This window comes from Rattus norvegicus, chromosome 10 (assembly GCF_021556685.1).
Source record: "Rattus norvegicus strain SHRSP/BbbUtx chromosome 10, alternate assembly SHRSP_T2T, whole genome shotgun sequence".
In the NCBI taxonomy this organism is placed as follows: Eukaryota; Metazoa; Chordata; class Mammalia; order Rodentia; family Muridae; genus Rattus; species Rattus norvegicus.
In genome coordinates, this window is record NC_141543.1 from 59920473 (window position 1) to 59937185 (window position 16713).

General features: G+C 47.8%; 1 protein-coding gene and 1 long non-coding RNA gene across 10 annotated transcripts in view; one reads left to right on the forward strand and one right to left on the reverse strand.

The window, feature by feature from the left end:
• The window catches only part of LOC148002929 (uncharacterized), a 21639-nt gene extending 14294 nt beyond the window's left edge, over positions 1-7345 (forward strand). The window contains exon 4 of the long non-coding RNA XR_015631763.1: positions 5225-7345. This is a non-coding gene — a long non-coding RNA (uncharacterized LOC148002929). The remainder of the gene's footprint in view (positions 1-5224) is intronic.
• Cntrob (centrobin, centriole duplication and spindle assembly protein) overlaps positions 7027-16713 on the reverse strand; it is a 22946-nt gene continuing 13259 nt past the window's right edge. For 2 of the 9 annotated variants that reach the window (XR_015630575.1, XR_015630572.1), the window contains exons 12-19: positions 16133-16295; positions 14560-14818; positions 12207-12361; positions 10941-11059; positions 9756-9926; positions 9518-9650; positions 7789-7861; positions 7027-7509 (exon numbers count right to left, since the gene is read on the reverse strand). Coding sequence is in view for 4 of the 9 variants with exons in the window: in XM_087571846.1 (XP_087427972.1) it covers positions 7390-7509; positions 7789-7861; positions 9518-9650; positions 9756-9926; positions 10941-11004; positions 12207-12361; positions 14560-14818; positions 16133-16295 (1138 nt within the window). In the remaining 5 variants the exon portion in view is untranslated. 9 annotated transcript variants of the gene reach the window in all.

The following is a 16713-nucleotide window of genomic DNA, read 5'->3' on the forward strand; positions in this document are numbered from 1 at the left end:
GGAGAGCCTGGGATCTTCTGACTTCTGACCTCTTCAAGTTGTACATGAGTCGACATAACTGCCTTCCCCAACACACATACATGCACATAATTAAAATAAAAAATCAGTCTTCTCAGGGTTTTGGGATATGACTCAGTGGTAGCATGTATGAAGCCCTGGGTTCAATCTCCAGCACTAACAAAATAAAAAATAAAAAGGATTTTGCAAGTGGTGGTGCACACCTCTAATCCCCTTAATCTCAGCGCTTTGGGGGCAGAGGTGGGCAGATCTCTGAGTTCAAGGCCAGCCTGGTCTACAGAGTGAGTTCTAAAACAGCCAGGGCTGCATAGAGAAACCCTGTCTTGACAGTCTCCCCACCCCCGATAAAAGAGGATTCGTTTCAGTGCAGCCTGATGGTACATGCCTGTAATCTACCATTTGGGAGGCGGGGCAAGATCAGGAGTTCAAGGCCAGTTTAAGGCACAGAGAGAATTTGGGGATGTTGTTTCCAAACATCTGTACGTACACATGGAGAGAGAAAACCCATGTATATATAGAGTCATCTTGAGCTGTCAAAGTACAACTGTAGTTATAGGCCCACCATAACCGGGAGGCTGATACCAGTCACGCTGTAGTCTAATCCTCAGAGCTGACTCGGCCTGCTCTGTCATCCTCCTGGTGTTCTCTGTGAGAAGATGTCCTAGTCATGGTCACATTACAGTTAGTCTTTTCAAAAAGACTGAAATTATAATGACTTTATTTGTATGTGTGTGTGGTGGGTGTTCATATGCCACACTACATGGTGAGATCAGAGCACTTTTGGGGATCAGTACTTTTCTTGCAACATGTAGTCCCTGGAATGGAACTCATGTCATTAAGTGTGTTTTAAATCAGCTCCCCAGACGCCGCGACAACAACATTTTTGTCACTCAGAAACAAGCTGAATAAGAATTTTTAAAAATGAACTGGAGATGTAGTTCACTAGTAGTTTCTCTCTCTCTCTCTCTCTCTCTCTCTCTCTCTCTCTCTCTCTCTGCCTTTGTGAGGCGACAGGAGTGATGTTTGTGAGGTTGGTAGTGCAGCATGCATAACTGCATTCTTGTACTGCATAACTGCATGGACTGCTTGAAGCTTGTGGTCCCAACTGAAGCAGGAGGAACATCTGAGTCCAGAACTTTGGGCCCAGCCTGGGAACATAGGGAGGCATGTTTGTAAACAACGAAGACAACAGAGTGCTCACATTGTTTATTGCTGGAATCCTGCATTTCAGACCGCCAGACTGCAGTTGACTGCGGATGGCAGAAATGATAGAAAGCCAAACTGCTTACAAACGGGGCTACTGTATTTAAATTGGTTTTGAGGATATCGAGTTAAGTTGAAGTCATAATGGATTAAGTGGGATCCTAAATCCAGTAAATATGGTGGCCTTATAAGAAGGCCAAGGAGGGCCCAGGGATTCTGGGAGAAGCTTATGCTGCATGCTAAGGGGCTTCAGGGCTGTTGGCAGCCACTGACGGAAGCCAAGAAAACAGAGGTCCTCCCTATAGTCCCCACAGAGCATGGTCCTGCCCAACCTTGATTTCAGACCTTCAGCCTCAGAATAGTAAGAGATGCCTGTCACTTACGACTACGCAGTCCTTAGTGACTCATCATAGCAGACTGGGGAAATAGTGGCATTGCTCGGAAACGCCACAGACATGCACACAGCTTGCATTCATGTGTGTTTCCATGTTCATCTCTGTTTATTTCCTCCCTGACACGTCTAACCTAATGCAGTAGCAGAATTGGCTCATTTTTCCCTCTCCACGTCTGTACATCCACTCTCCCACAACACAAACTGGACTCCCTCTATTTGTAACATAGCCACTATTTGATTACCCCCCAAAAGGCAGCAGTTTCCACTGTGTGCTCCCTCACATAGCTGCTCTGTCTCACCCTGCCCTGTCTCTGACTCCTGTGGCACTTCAGACACACCCCTTTCCTCCAACACCCAGAGCCAGGTGAGCCCCTGCATTGTGGGGCTCCTTCTCACCCAGCTCTGCCTCTAATCACACACACTGGACCGGGCTAGCCTGCACTGATTCTGATGTTATGCAAGCAGCATGTGCTGCCCATTTCCTCCTGCAGTCTGCGTTGCCCCTCAGTACCGTGTTTAGGACCGTCACCGAGACAGAGAGACGGACGCCTGTAACTACAGCTCACCCATCTGACCTGCTGGGAGTACTTCCTGATGTGAGACTGCTGCAGTGGAAAGACATGCATTATTTTCCTGTGACGTCAATGGACTTGTCTCCTGGTGCAGAGCGGTTTTTCTAGGGAATGTCCCAAGGGATGGCTTTGCTACATCATAGGATGTGCACTGTCACATCAGGCACTGCCAAAATGTTTCCCAAAATGGGCCATTTGTCCCCTCCTGCTTTTCTTACCCGCAGAACAGCTGCCGAGGCCAAATGTCCTCAGTGACTATACATTCAGACCTGTTAAATGTTGCCTGTCTGACAGGGCAAGAGAATAGTTAACTGATTTTATTTGCAGTGCCCACCCGGTGCTCGGTGAGGCTGAGCGTCCCTCCCGGTGTTGACTAGCTCAAGAAATGCCTGGTGGTGTCTCTCTCTTAAATTTTTTATTTTTATTTTTAAGTGATTTTGTGAGTGGGTTTTGTCCGCATGTAGGTCTATGTGCTCTCCTCTGGTGCCTGTAGAGGCCAGAAGAGGGTGTTAGATCCCAGGAACCGGAGTTATGGAGAGCTGTGAGCCGCCATGTGGGTGCTGGAAGTTGAGCCCCAGTCCTCTGGAAAAGCAGCCATTGCTCTTGACTGCTGAGCCATCTCTCCAGCCTCCGCTTTAAAAAAGTCTTTTGTTAAGCTAAGCCCCTTTATACTGAAATTTTAAAAAATGAACAATTTGCTATAAATCTTAGCATGCTATTTATCACAGCATTAACATCTGAAATATATGTATCAATTGGTGTCAGTGGGAGTATATCATACTTTTTTTTTTTTTTTCTTTTTTTCGGAGCTAGGGACCGAACCCAGGGCCTTGCGCTTGCTAGGCAAGTGCTCTACCGCTGAGCTAAATCCCCAACCCCGAGTATATCATACTTTAAGTGTATCATTCGATGCTCATTTAAACTCATATGTCGCGGAGATGACTGCTTAATCTGCGAATACTGGTTTTCTCTTCTCCCATCCGGCTCCGGTAGGATTGCATCCCAGTGCTAACAGAGGCATCCAAGAGGAGGCTTTAATGCTTCTTAGAAGACTTATGTGTCTTTTTGCTCGCTGAGTGTGTATACACACTGCACGCATGCTTGATTCCAGAAAAGGGCATTCGACTCCTGGGAATAGGACTTAGAGTTGTGGACCATCACGTAGGTGCTGGGACCAAACCCAGGTCCTCAGGAGGGGCAGCCAATGCTCTTAACTGCTGAGGTGCCTCTCCGGCCTGGAAAGATGATACTATAGAGAATGTTTCTAACATTCCCTACTAAGCATAGTGTTTGCAGAGCTGGGGCGAGGCCACAGTGGATAAAGCATTTGCCCCACTTGTAAGAATAGGAGTTCAGAATCCCAGAACCTATAATGTTTTCGTCCTCACAGTCACAAGTGGTCACTGATGTGAATACATGACACTTGCATCTCTGAATTTCTGATGTTAAACTACTCTCCTGCTCCTGAGATAAACACATATATGCATACATGGGTGTTTTCCCTCTCCCCCCACTCCATGTCTCCCCACCTCTGTGGGACCCAAATCTACAGTTGTTCTTAAAGGAAACCAGTTTCACAGTTCCACTCTGTGCTCCTGCCTTAATCTGAAGCTTTTTTTGACAGTTCGTTAACATTTATGATGTTGTTGTTGTTGCAGTCATGGTATCAGGATCTCCCTCTGCAGCCCTGACAGGCCTTGAACTTTCAGCAATTTTCCTGTCTCAGTTTTCTAATTCTAGGCAGGAGCTGTCATTCCTGGCATTTTTTTCCCTCTTTTTTTTTTTTTTTTTCGGAGCTGGGGACCGAACCCAGGGCCTTGTGCTTGCTAGGCAAGTGCTCTACCACTGAGCTAAATCCCCAACCCCTTTTTTCCCTCTTTTGAACATGGGAGATTTCAAAAAAATTTTATTCTAAAGAACATACATTATTTTCAATAAAGTTAATTCATGTGTGGTGGTGGTGGTGGTGGTGGTGGTGGTGGTGGTGGTGGTGTGTGTGTGTGTGTGTGTGTGTGTGACATATTTTTAATACAGGGTACAGGGTTTCTCTATGTAGCATTGGCTGTCCTAGAACTCACTATGTAGACCAGGCTGGCCTTGAACTCTGATCTGTCTGGCTATGCCTCCCAAATGCTAGAATTAGAGATGGGCTACTACGCCCAGCTGTAATTATATTTGTTTGGTTTTTGGCGCACGTGTGTGTGTGTGTGTGTGTGTGTGTGTGTGTGTGTGTGTGTGTGTGTGTGTGTGTGTATGCAGGAGTTGGAGGATGTCAGAGGAAGGATCAGATCTCAGAGTTATGGTTGGTTGTAAGCTGCTGGGAACCAAACCTGGGTCTTCTGTGAGAACAGCCAGTGTTCTTAAGCATGGAGCCAGGTCTCCAGTCCCAAGCTTAATCCCCTCACTACTTGCTTGTATGGCTGCCTCTTTGTAATAGCACCTTTCTGGTCTCAAAAAGAACACTGCTTAAATAAGGTCTTCCAACATTAATTTTCGAAAGAGACCAGTTCAGCTCTGCTGTTGGTCTGTGTGACCAATGTGTTTTTCCCAGCGTCTCACAGTTGGTCACCACTAAATATGGGCCTGGGTCATCTTCCCAGTGAATATTTTCAACTTCCTTTAAAATCTTTTATGTTTTGGTTCTTCAAGACAGGGTCTCACCATGTAGCCCTGAGTGTCCTGGAACTTACAATGTAAACCAAGTTGGTCTCAAACTCTAGAGATCTGCCTGCCTCTGCCTCCCAAGAATAGGGAGTAAAGGCATGCTCCACCAATGGTTAAGTTTTCAGTTTCTTTAAGGGAGGGCCTAGGGCAGATTGCTAGACTGTTGTCAAGTTCTACTTTATCCTTCCCATGTTGTTACACACAGCCCAGCTGCACAATGGGAGCACAGTTGGGCTACATTCCTGAGATATTTGTAGCCTGATGTAACCAAATGCTGACCATCTTGCCAACGAGACAGTAGCAAAGTTGGTGCAAAGTTTCCAGCTCTGTGGACTAAGACACTGGACCCTTAAAGTCCTTCCTCTCTTTCCAGCCAGAAGTCATAATGATCTCGCTTCACCTGTGTAAATAACAGCTCAAGAGGAACAGCAAGATGGAGGGCGACGGGTCCCAGTGACATCAGACTTCCCTAGACCATCACAGAAGAAACAAACTGTCCGGAAGGTCATGGTGGTCACAGCAGCTTAGCTTCCACCCTAGTGGACCTCACCCCCACCCCCCTAAGCTCTTCTCACACATGCCCCTGAGCCTTCTCAGATGAAAATCCCATTATCAACATGCCCTGCACACCAGGCAGCTGGGAATGTAGGTTTTCTGGAAATCCTTCAGGGTTTTTTTTTTTTTTTTTGGTTTTTCTGTCCCCCTTCTCGGAGTTTTCCCAAGATAACCATGGAGGTGTTGGGTGGGAGATGGCCGTGATTTCTGTGTCCCTCCTAACTTCCTTCAGTGACTCAGTAGACTTAAAACTCAAAGCTGTCCTGCTAGAATCACCTCTCAAAGTGGTTAAGTCAGCGCTGTGCCCTTTTCTCACTGGGAGCTGTTTTAGGGACACATAACTTCCAGCCTGTGTCTCAAGAAAAATGTAGGGCATGCCGGCTGGTGGTGGCAGGCTGGAATCTGGAGATGAGATAGGAGCTGAGCGTTCATTTTACCAATATTTTTTAAAGGTGTAAAACTAACACTTACCAATGCTGACAGTGCACGCACCCCAGATCAGTTTGGACATCCATGGCACTTGAAACAAAGATGCAGACACTCCTAAAGGCAGGGCTCAGGAAAGCACCCCCAGGAGCCTGCTGTCAAGTCCTAAGCTCAGCTGAAGGCCTAGTGTCCTGGATGGCCAGGAGCAGGACCACAGGACGGACTTGCCATCTACTCCCATCCCTGCCCTGGGAGGAAGGCCAGGGGGCAGGGAGGAAAACGTCCATGTGTGCTGCTGTTCGCCATGTGAAGCATCAAACAGCTCAAAGTCGACAGGGCCTGGTCTCCTCAGGAGCCAGCACTGTGCGTGCACCCGTCTGCCCTTCCCATCGCCCTATGGGTGCTGCTGTGGAGCTTCCTTCAGTCTGCCTGATGAACACACTCTCCATCCTCTCAGGTTAACTGGGACTGGGCTTCCACACTGGGGCCTCCACACTGGGGCCTAAACTAAGAAGCTTCATCCTGATTATGAGATGAATCTCATTCTGTAGTCCAGGATGGCCTAGAATTAGGTAGCCCAGGCTGGCTTCAAACTTGTGGCAATTGTCTGCCTAAACCCCCTGAGGATAATTATGATTATAGGCATGAGACACTGTGGGCAGCTATCACTTCAGCCCTAAGGACACTTCTGTGCTCATTTTGATAAACATCAGGATAGAAGGTTCTAGAAACAGTGTTACTTTCCTCTTCCTTCATTTTTTTCTTTAGCACAGGGTTTTACTGTGTAGCCCTGTCTATCCTTGAACTTGCTCTGTAGACCAGGCTGGCCTCCTCAGAGATTCACCTGCCTCTGCCTCCCTCTTTCTGGGACTAAAGACGTGTGCATCACACCTTCCTTACTGACATGTTTTAGAGCTATAAAGTTATAGCTCAAATACACCTATTGGCTGGACAGAACCTGCCAGCCTGAATCCCCAGTGCCACCCAAAGTCATCTGTTCTTAGAGAGCAGAAATGCCAAGCATGTTGGCACACGCTCGTAACCCAACTCATAAGCAGCAGGAAGGCATACATGTACAGGCAGCCTGGGCTACACAGAGGGGCCTGGTCCCAAAAAGGGAAAAAAAAAATCACATAAAAATAAAAATGTTTTAAAAGACAAACTCTTCCCAGCATAGACTGCTTTCCTCAAACATTTATACAATAATTTTCTTTTATTAAAGGTTTAGGCGTTTTTGATCTCTAAAGTAATACATATTTATTTCAGAAAATATACAAAATACAAACTATACAAGAAGAAAAGAATCACTCATAATCTACTATGGAGCAGCTAAGCACTGTAAGCTTACACTGAGCCTTAGGCCACTCAGATATCCTCACATGGCAGCCTCAGAGGCTCCTGTGCTTTCTCCTAGGAAACAAACATATTCTAAAACACCGAACCAGCACTTCCTACAAAACCTCTACTTTCCAGACTCCACTGCTGCAGACAGACTGCAGGCAGGCAGAGTGCAGGGCGCTAATCAAAATGAATGCGAAAGAGGACGAAGGGTAGGCCTCATCTCCAGATGCCACCCCGACTCCTCATGCTGGGGCCAGGATGCCCACTTTTCTTCCGAGCAGGCTTTTCAGTCTTAGGGGCTGAAGCAAGGCGTCGAGGGACAGCTTGGGAGGGGATCTGAGAATTGAGAGGAAAGAAGAAAAAGCCATCATCATATTCTCTCATTTTCCCCGCCCCACAGAGGAAGGGCATGGTATTCAGAGAGGCCCCAACCAGTGAACACGGGGTGGTGTGTGTGTGTGTGTGTATGTGTGTGTGTGTGTGTGTGTGTGTGTGTGTGTGTGTGTGTGTGTGTGTGAATGCTAGCAAGTGTGGACCTTGAGTGGCAAGGCTAGCCAGGGCATGTGGGACTGGAAAGACAAAGACAAGAGCCCCACTATTCCCTGCTCCCCTTACCTCTTTCCGGGTGATCTCACCCAAACGGGAGTCTGTGTTTCTTCTGGGGACAAGCTCCCCTTGGCCATCAGTCCTGCCACACAAATCAAGGGTGTGAATGAGGACAAGGTGGAGGTGGGGGAGTAATTCCTCTCTTAGGAAAGTGAGATGCCTTTAATCTCGGTTTGAGCCCAGCCTGGTGTATACAGCAAGCTCTAGGATAGCCTGGGCTACACAGAGAAATCGTGTCTCGAAAAAAAGGAAAGGGGGGGGGGGGCAGAGAGTCTGCGGAGATGCTCAGACAGGAGACAGCATTTCTAGTTCCACAAAAACAAAAGAGAAAGAGAACTGGAAGCACAGTGGAGCTGGAGTCCATGTGGAGGAGACTTTGTGGGATCCAATGAGTCACTCTGGGTTGGATCCAAGCTTCTTAACCTGTAGCATGGCACCACAAAATAGAGATTTAAAAAAGAAAAAGGAAAAAAAAAACCCACAAACACAGAAAAGGTTTCTGAATATGGCATGATCAAAACTTAATTCAAACTCAGGTCCAAACGAGTCCAAATGTTGCAGTTCTCGATGGTGCTGCTGAGACTTCATTGCAGCCCTGCTTCTGAACACACAGCACACATGCGTTCGCTGTGCCAGCCGTCACCACAGTGGACACTTGGCTCTAGGGTACTCTGCTGTGACTCACTGCTGTGCTCTTCCTGTACATACTGAGGTGTGTGTCTGCTCTCACACAAACCAGTTTAATCACAGAAAACAAAGACTATGCTTCTGTGCTGTGCATCCAGGTGCAGAGGCATGCGGAGGCCAGAGGCCAGACAGCCTCCATGTTGTTCCTCAGGAGCTACCCACAGTAATTTTTTTTGTCTTTGTGAGATAGGGTCCCACCCACTGTGCAGACCAGATTTACCTCAAACTCATAGAAATTCACGGGTGTCTGCCTCCTAAGTGCTGGGATTAAAGGTATATGCTACCATATCTGGCTATTTTAGTTTGTGAGACAGGGTCTTTTATTGGCCTGGGGCTCGACAATTTGGCTAAGCTGGTTCCAGGCCCATGAGTCCCCAGGGAGCACAAGTGTATGCTACTGTGCCTGGCTTTTCAACATGAGTTCTGGGATCAAGCTCAGCTCCTCACGTCTGTATTGCTAGCACTCCACCAAACGAGCTGTCTCTCCATCCCTCACTCCCCAGCAGGTATCAAGTCAGTGCGTCTTTCAATTGTATTCAAATGTCTGATTTGAAAGTTTGAGCAGCCGACTTAGTTTTACTAAGGAACAAAAAACAAAACAAAACAAAACAGAACCCAAGGGCATGCTCACACATGTCATAATCCTGAGCTTGAAGGCAGAGGCAAGGCTGACCGACAGTGAGTCCCAGGCTACTGAACCCTTGTCTCAAAAACATAATAAACAAATACATTTCCTAATGACTGACTCTGAGTAAATGTTTGATTTGTTAGAAAAGGTTCTCAGGTAATAAGAAGAATTCTGAGATTCTGAGTTTTGAGCTTCTGGGTAGAAAGGAAAGAAAACTGAGGTCTGGGCACACGGGTCAGGGTTTAAGAAGAAAAGTCAGTAGAAATGGAAACAGAGAAGGGAACATTGTGACTCTACATTTCCTCCTTCCCCACACCCTGGCCCCCTAAAAAGGACAGGCTGCATTCAGCAGACACACTGGGGCTGACCATCTCCTAACCAATTCCAGCTTGGAGCCCTTCCTCTCCTCCCCCAGGCACATACCCGCCATGTTCCAGTCTCTTCAGGTACAGTAGCAGGTCCTCAGCAGGCAGAGCACCCCAACCCCGAGCCTGGTACAGACGTAAGAGCTCAGACACTTCCATCAGCTGCCTTGGGGGGCTGAGCCCATCTGTACCTGAGAGACAAGTTGGCCATTACCCGAGGCCTCCTCTCCCAGCCTTCGTCCCATTTCCCTAGGAGCCTAGGCTGGCCTCAAGCATTTCCTCCTCCCCCGCCTCACCTTTCTCTGGGGAGCCAGTGCTGACACCACTGCCTTGCAGATTGGATGAAGGAAGCTCATGGACCCTGAAAAGACTAGAAGCCATGGCTAAGGGAACTTTAGTTTTGTGGACAGGAGGTGGAAGTCGAGGCACTTGAGGGGCTTCCTCCCAAGACGAGACAGCCCGAGAACCTGGCATTAGGAGAGAGCAACAATCAACACAGGATAAACAAAAACCCAAACAGGCTGCCCAGGCTCTGCTCAGAGGCCCTGGGTTCAATCCCCGGCACAAATAAAACTGGGCATCAGGACACACGCCTGTACACGAAACACTTGGGGAACAAAGGCAGGAAGAGCAGAGTCCCAGAATACCTTCAACTACACGAGATCATGTCTTAGCCACAAAGATGACAATGCTCTCCCTCAATAAATTTTTCTATGTACTTTATTTAGTAAATAATAGTTAAGTATGGTATTTCTTTTTTTTTTTTTTTTTCCGGAGCTGGGGACCGAACCCAGGGCCTTGCGCTTGCTAGGTAAGCGCTCTACCACTGAGCTAAATCCCCAACCCCAAGTATGGTATTTCAATGACCACAATATACTTCAGCAAAACTGACTGGTCCTTTAAATGAGAACTTTTTTTTTTTTCTTTTTCTTTTTTTCGGAGCTGGGGACCGAACCCAGGGAGCGCTCTACCACTGAGCTAAATCCCCAACCCCTAAATGAGAACTTTTAACTTAGTTATTTTAGGTGTTAATACATTGAAAAGTGCCAGAAGTAATTCTTTCTAACACTACCAGGTTTAATGATAAATTAATTTAGAAATGGAATCCAAATTCAAGCCAGGCACTGTGATTCAGTCCAATAAACCCAGTATTTGGGGAACTAGGGCAGGCTAGATCTGAGTTCAAGATTAACACCGATTTACACAGTAAGTTCGAGGCCAGCCTGGACTACAGAATGAGATCCTGCCACAAAAGACGTACAGAAAACAACAGAAGAAACGGAATCCAAATTCAAATAAACACATATAATCTCTCCACAGAAAACCGCTGCGCCCTTGTTTCTAATTCAGGTTTATATATGTTACGACAGGTAGTTAATGGAGCAAAGCCAAGTCCTACCTCCAAGCGCCTACCTCACCCTAGCTCACCAATTCCCACCTCTTCTGGGCCCATCCTGACCTTCTTCAGAGTTGGGACTCACCAGACTTAGGGGCCAACAGGTCAACAGAGGGGTTTTCGTTGCTCTGAGGTGCTGTCTCCAGCAGCTGGGGGAAGAAGACGGGATGCTCCTCTAGACAAGGGTAAAGAGAAACCTCGGCTCTGAGGGGAACAGAGCTGTGTGAGGCTAGGGCCAGTGGCCTAAGCTCCAGAGGAGGACTACGGACTAAGAATGTGATAGAATAATCACTAAGACAATGGCTGGTCCTAAGAAGGCAAGGAAGTGGCTGGGGAGATGGCTCAGAGATGCTGAGCAAGCATGTGGGTCTGAGTTTAACTCCCAACACCTAATAAGCTAGGCAGAGCTGTGAGTGATGTGATGGTGCAGCCTTTAGCCCCAACATGAGGACAACGCAGAATCCTGTGAGCCTGAGGCCAGCCTAGTTTACATAGTGAGTCACAGACCAGCCAGGGTTACATAGTGCGGCCAGGCATGGCGGAGGATGGAGCCATTTCCCACCTCAGCACTTTGGGGAGGGAAGAGGGAGACAGGATAGTCCTGAGTGCTTGCTGGCCAGCCACCCAAGCCAATTAGTAAACTCTAGGTTCAGACAGACAACACTGTCTCATTAAAAAAAAAAAAAAGGCTGCCAGTTGTGGTGGCGCACATCAGTAGGACTTGCTGAGGGAGGCAAAGGCAAGAGGATCACAAGTTTGCAGTCAGCCTGGGCTACACATTTGGAACTAAACCACCAACCAAGAGTACACATGGAGGGACCCATGGCTCCAGCTGCAGATGTAGCAGAGGACGGCATTGTCTGGCATCAGTGAGAAGGGAGCCCCTTGGTCCTATGGAGGCTTGATGACCCAGCATAGGGGAAAAGTGAGATGGGAAGGGGTAGGTGGGTGGGGGAGCACACTCACAGAAGCGGGTGGCATGAGGGAGGGATAGGAGGTTTAACTGGAAAGGGGAATAACATTTGAAATGTAGATAAATAAAATAATCAGTAAAAAAGCAAAACAAAAAATGGCATTGAGGGGTTGGGGATTTAGCTCAGTGGTAGAGCGCTTGCCTAGCGAGCGCAAGGCCCTGGGTTCGGTCCCCAGCTCCGAAAAAAAAGAAAAAAAAAATGGCATTGAAAAAATAACTTAGCTGTGGAAGAAATGGCTGACACCAGCTTCTGGCTCACATACTTCATGAGCATGTGCACACACACAAAGGCAAGAAGTCACTCAGGTACAGTGCACTTGGGAGGCTAACCCAGAGGGAGTGAGTCAGTACATAAAGACAAATGGAGGTCTCTCTTACCTGCTGCAGAAAGTTCTTGAGGCCTTCCAGCTGAGAAGCAGGTGGCAGCCCTGCCTTTAGGGGCCCATCACCTTCAGGCCCAGGGTCCTCCTCAGGAAATGGGTGCTCTGCTCTATGATCAGCAGTGAAAGCCTCCAATGCAGAGAAGGGTCCAACTGCAAAGTGAGACAGGTATCTTGGCATGCACGCGTGTTGTACATGGAAGAATAAATGACCTACCAAATGCTCCCAAAGAAAAGGGACCACTGAATGGAAGAGTGGGGGCTGGAGAGAGGGCTCAGTGGTTAAGGGCCAGCACACGGCAGCTCACCACTGTCAAGAATTCCAGTTCCAGGGGGATTCAACCTCCACAGACACACGTGGTCCATCAGCATGCATGCAGTCACAACACCCATACACATAAATGAAAAATACAAACTTTTAAAACAAATAAATAAATATCAGAGGGACAGCACACCCAGGAAAGATGGCATCAGAGTTGAAAAGAACTAGAGGGGAGGATAAAGGTGCCTTCTGGGGACTGGGGTGCAGCTCATGTGGGAGTGTTTGCCTAGCAAAAAGATAGCACTAGGGTTGTCCCCAGTACCACAGCACACTGGGTGTGGAGTTCGCTCTTGTAATCCCAGCATTTAAAAACCAGAATTCAAGACCATGCTTGGCTATCACAGTGAATCTGAGGCAAACCCCACCTCCCTTTTTGGTGGGCCTGTAAGGTGGCTCAGACAATAAAGGCAGTTGGCTGCCAAGCCGGATGACTTGAGTTTGACTCCTGGGACCCACATTTATATAAAGAGTATCAGGTCCCACAGCTCCACAGAAATATCATGGTATACATGTGCTTATACATATACAAATACAAAGTAAATAATGTTAAAAAAAACCCAAAAAACAAAAAAAACAGTGCTTACGTGTTCAAGTGCACAAAGCACCAGAAGGATGCTGGTCTGCTTTACTCCCTTGAGACAGAATCTTACTGCCTGGAGCTAGGCACACATGCCCAAGTGATCCCAGTCTCTCCAACTCTGTAGTGGTTTGAATGCAAACAGCCCCTGAAGGTCCATAGGGAGTGGCCCCATTAGAAGGTGTGGCCACGTTGGATTGTCTGGCTTTGTTAGAGGATGGTTTTGAGATCTCAGATGCTCAAGCTAGGGCACTCTCTTCCTACCTCAAAGATCAGGGCTAGAAGTGGATCCACCCACTTCAAGTAGAAACTCTCTCACAGGTGTGCCCCCCATTTCTGGATTGTCGTTCATTCCAGATGTAGTCAGGCTGATAACCAAGAACAGCTCTCACAGGCCCAAGGCGGAGGTTATCAGTGAAGGTCACACCGGCTTTTCCATGGGCGCTAAGGTCTGAACTCAGCCCCGCTGCTTCTGCAGCAAGTGCTCCCACTCCCTGAGCCTTCTCTCCGGCCAGGCCAACACTTCCCTCTCTTGGTGAACTCGGGACTGTACCCAGCACCTCATGTGGGAGAGGCAAGCATTCTGCCAGAATTACAGCTCCAGCCACAGCCTTCAACTCTTTATCCTCCTGCCTCCACCTTCCAAGTGCTGGTATCACAGGCATGAGCCCTACCCACGGCTCTACTCTTTCTCTTTCCATCAGGGTTCATGCATCCATCCCAGGCTGGCCTCAAACTTACTATGTAGGTGCTAGAAAGGGGCACATATCTACATGCAGGCAAAACGCTCATAGAATAATAATTTAAATAATAATAATTTAAAAACCACCTCGCGATGTAGCTGAGGATGATCTTTAACTTCTGACCTTTCTGTTTCTACTCACTGAGTGCTGGCATATGCTACCAAGTCCTTTCTGAATGCTGGGGGTTCACACGTCCTAGGCAAGCAGTGTGTTTACAACTAAGCTACAAACATCAGAAGCCTTTTCATTCTTAAGTCACAGTACATCAGTGTTTGAATACAAAAACCCTAAACCATGGGTGGCCACCCATTAACGCCAGCCCATCCAGTGAGAAGTGCCATCGGAGAGTCTGGACTAGACTCAAGCATCCTGACTGGTCGAGTCCATCATAAGCTAAGGTGATAAGGAGTGAGAACCACAGGGTGGACAGTGAGAGAGTAGAGTGGTAGACTCGTGCAGAAAGAAGCAGGGGTGTAGTCACGGCGAGGAAGAGTCCACCCAGGAGAAGCGCCACCACCGTTCTGACAGCACCCCTGCCTCCGGCTCCGGCTCCCTGCACATCCGTGTACTTCCATGTACTCCTCCCATTACTCAACGACTGGGAAGAGACACCCAGGAACCAAACGCCCGCATTCCTATCAGAGGGAACTCCGTAAGGAAGCCATTCGTGCATGGAGACCGCCCGCCAGTGACCTCTGCCCTTAGTCACCTGCAGGTGGAGCCACATCAGGCTTGGGTTCCAGGGGCTGAAAGGAGTTCTGGCTCTGGAAAGAGGGTCCCAGCAGGAGGCTCAGATCTGGTGAGGTGCTACAGAGAACAGAGGGAGCTCCCGGCAGATCAGCCCTCCCTTCTCGGCCTTGCTGCAGCACAGGTTTCAGGGCCACAGCCATGGGAGGCATGGCCCAGATCCTCCTCTCCCCCTTCTCTGGCTCCAGAGGCCCTGGGCTGGAGGGCTCAGCAAGAGGGGCCTGGCCAGGAGAGAGAGAGAGAAAGGAGGTTCACAGCCTGGCGGGTTCAAAGACACAAGGCTTAGTACAGACACTTGAATACGGCTGTAAACTCCCTGAACTCCCTTCAAAGGAAAATGGGTGGCATCTAACTTCCATCAAACTTTAACTGATTATCTGTCATATTACAATTCTATTTCCACAAACTGTATCGATAACCCATACAATAAATAACATGTGTTTTAATAGGTATTGTAACAGTATACATACTAAATACAGAAAATGAAAACCATTTCTGTATCAAGTACTACATACTTGGTCACATTCAAAGTTAGATAGCAGTAGGTAGAGGGTGGCATCTGTTGTGAGAGCTGAGGGGAGGAGAAGGGACCTGGAGATAGAGGGCGGGGTCCTGGGATAGAGCAGAGGCTACTTTCTTTTTTTTTTTTTTTTAAAGATTTATTTATTTCTTATAGATGAGTACACTGTAGCTGTCTTCAGACACACCAGAAGAGGGCATCAGATCCCATTACAGATGGTTGTGAGCCACCATGTGGTTGCTGGGATTTGAACTCAGGACCTCTGGAAGAGCAGTCAGTGCTCTTAACCACTGAGCCATCTCTCCAGCCCCCAGAGGCTACTTTCTACTGTAAACTTTTTTTATTTTAACAGTTCAGATGTTTGTGCCACGTGCACAAAACCAATTCTAAAGCATTTTAACCAATCATACCATAAATTAAAAATAAGAAATACCAACATAAGAAAGACTGGGAGTAAGGATCCCTATTTTAGTCTACGGCAGGATGGACAACAACTCGACTGTGTGCATGAGCGTGTGTGTGTGTGTGTGTGTGTGTGTGTGTGTGTGTGTGTGTGTGTGTGTGTGCGTGCGTGCACGCTTGCTTTTGTTGCTGCTGCTGTTTTTTTCTTGTTATTGTTTGTTTTGCTTTGCTTTCCTTTAAGATAGGACCACATGTAGCCAGGCTTACCCTGAACTCACTATAAAGCTGAGGATATCTTTGAGCCTTTGACCTTCGGCCTCCTCGCCACAAGCAGCTGGGCTCAGCAATTTTTCCCCTTGAGTTTTAGGGAATGAAGTCAGGTCTTCATGCTTATAAAAGAAGCACTTTACTGACAGTCATCTCCCTAACCTTAGCAACAACTTACTGTCCTAATTTTTTTTAGCCATTATTCTACCAAACTGATACCACATATTTATCCACATGTGCTAGAACCACAGAACTATGCCCAGTGGAACAGGACGCATTTGGAGAGCTATGGCCATAGAAAAAGGGTTATTCAGGCACAACAGCTGTTCTCCAGAGCAATGGCTACCTGAGGGTTGGGAGGCAGAAGTGTGGTACTGAGCAGCTGGTTGGCCTCATCCCAGTGGGCCTGCAGCATGGCTTGGAGCCGCTCTACCAGCTCCACCCGCTGCTCCTCCAGCTGCTGGTTGCCGCTCTTCAGGTCACGCACACGAGCTTGCTCCCTTGCCAGCCTGAGGAAAAGAAGAGAGGAGCCAGGGTGATGCTCAGTTGGTGACTTGTCTGCTGCAAGGCCTGAGGGCCTGAGTTAGGATCCCCATTAAGGGCAGGGTGTGGCAGAACACATATGGTTAGCCAGGCTAGCCAAATAGGCGAGCTCTACATTCAGAGTCTCAAAAAACGAGGTGAAGGAGACAAGGTATGACATAGCCCTCTGGTCTACACTTCACCCACAGGAACACATACATACATCCCTAATACACACACATTAGAGAGGTGACTTGGAGAATTTAAGAAAGCAGAAGCTTAGGACAAGGGGCCGGGTGCAGTATCAGACCTCTGAAATAATTAAGGATTTGGATGCATTAGAGGAAGCTGACTCTTCTGGAAGGCTTCTCTCTGCCATCCCCAGTCCAGGCTTTACCCACGGAG